The sequence below is a fragment of the Plasmodium cynomolgi genome (genome assembly GCF_000321355.1).
Source record: "Plasmodium cynomolgi strain B DNA, scaffold: 0262, whole genome shotgun sequence".
Lineage (NCBI taxonomy): Eukaryota > Apicomplexa > Aconoidasida > Haemosporida > Plasmodiidae > Plasmodium > Plasmodium cynomolgi.
In genome coordinates this window covers 964-2,803 of record NW_004192814.1, presented here as the reverse complement: position 1 = coordinate 2,803, position 1,840 = coordinate 964, and the positions used below count along the sequence as shown (strand labels likewise).

General features: G+C 40.9%; 1 protein-coding gene across 1 annotated transcript; it reads right to left on the bottom strand.

Moving 5' to 3' along the window:
* Positions 1-7: 7 nt before the first annotated feature.
* Positions 8-1,186, bottom strand: PCYB_003280 (hypothetical protein; the record flags this gene model as incomplete). The annotated part of the gene is made up of 4 exons (XM_004227749.1): positions 8-283; positions 361-393; positions 651-812; positions 1,004-1,186. The coding sequence occupies 2 exons, from the start codon at positions 1,184-1,186 to the stop codon at positions 651-653; spliced, it is 345 nt and encodes a 114-aa protein (XP_004227797.1). The 3' UTR covers positions 8-283; positions 361-393.
* Between the last annotated feature and the right edge of the window lie 654 nt (positions 1,187-1,840).

Here is a 1,840-nt window from a genome sequence, read left to right as displayed (position 1 = left end):
CATTTACACGTTGGTAAGTATTTTCATTGATCCAATCGATGGTACATATTTTTACTTTACTCATCCATGCTGAATCTGGGAGGCCAAACAGTTCTTCGCTTAATAGGACCTTATGCGAAATGTTACTTGGAGTGAAAGGGTTGACATAAGTAATGACTACTTGGTGCTGTCCTTGACTAGTTCCGTTGCGAAAATTGTTCTCACGCGTGAAAAGCCAAATCCTGGCCACTTCACTCCCTGCACCGAGTTCTAACACCACTTTGTTACTAAAGAGGGTGCTATTCTAGAGGTACAAGTCGGAGATCCATTTGCTTATCATGAGACAGTACTCCCAAATGTTAATCCCGGTGATGTCATTACGCGAATGTATCTGTTCTCCTGATGTTTTTCCATCCTCAAATGAATTCCCAAAATAGTTTAGCCCAATTTATCTTATCCGTATAGTGGCCTCTTCTTCGCTTTCCACGTTTTTTACTTTTCCTTTTCGTTAATGAGCATCTTCCGGGTCCACTCCTGAATTATTTTTGCGTCCTCTAGGTTTATCGTGAACTCTATGTCGTTGTGGCAATTGGGTGCGCTGTCCCCACGGTTGAATACGCCGCTGCATATGCCGCTGCTCATGCCACTCATCGCGCGCCAATTCTGTTCGTCTAGCAAACTCGACATTCGTGGCTCAGAACGACATGCAAAATATTTTCGTCCTGGGCTTTGAAGGCCTCCGACAGAATGCTCTTGTCGAATTCGTTTTTCTTCAGTAGGTCGATTTTGTTGAATTCCTTGTACAGGCGAATTTGCTTCCCCCAAGTCCCTCTCTAGCCGTTTAAAGTAGCACTTTCGACACCCTGCCTACTGTCTCTATTGCCCAAATCTGCCATCATGATCGTCAGAGAAAATGCTACTGAAAAAATTCATCGAGTTTATTTTATTTTTGACATGGGCACTTAACTAATATCAGTCCTTCACGAGGAAAATTTGCAAAAAATCTTTCCTCATATGTTCATACAGTTCTTTTATTTTTTCTTTCCACTGTGGTATATTCTTTGATATATAAAAGGTAGTCAAAAACTAGCACTTCCTTTACAGCTTCACAATGCTTATTATGTATGACCCACATGAGGGGGCTATTTCCACTGGCATTAAGTTGATTATGTCCAATTGCGTATTCGTATAGCAGAAAACGAATCATGTCTAAATTGTTATTTGCGCATGGGATATGTGTACGTATGACATGGTGCTAAGGGATGTGAACTTGCTAAAAAGTGGTGTGGCATCACGCGGTGGATGCGCTTCCCCCTTACTTTTGATCAGCACGAGATGCAACACAATGAGAGCCGTTAGCGAGGGCCTCAAAAATGGCATTGAAAGTCCCAGTATGGCTCAATTGCCAGTTGCACATAAACGACATGATTGTTGCCAGCCTGGCACTGCCTCAATTTGTCCGCCCTAATTTTGCAGCATGTTTCAAATTCGTTAGAAGTGTGTTAGCAGTGTGTTAAATTTTTGTGTTTTTTCACTTTCTGTTCGCATTTTTTCCCAATATTTTCAAACCGTTTCACCACTTTTTCAACCTTTTCACTGCACGTGCCAATTTTGCAGACCACGCTCGCTTATCAGGTGACTGATTACCATCATATTTTCACAGACATAGCCAAGAAATTTGCTCGAGTCTGTAAAGTGTTTCGCAAGTTCAATTCGTTTTTAAGTGAATTATTTTACATGCAGACTTTATTTTGTATTCATGTACTGCCCATTTTTTGCAAATACAAGTTTTTTCTTTTTCCTGAGTCTTTAGACATGCACAAACATGTATGTAACACTGACTAGGGGTGTAGTACATATT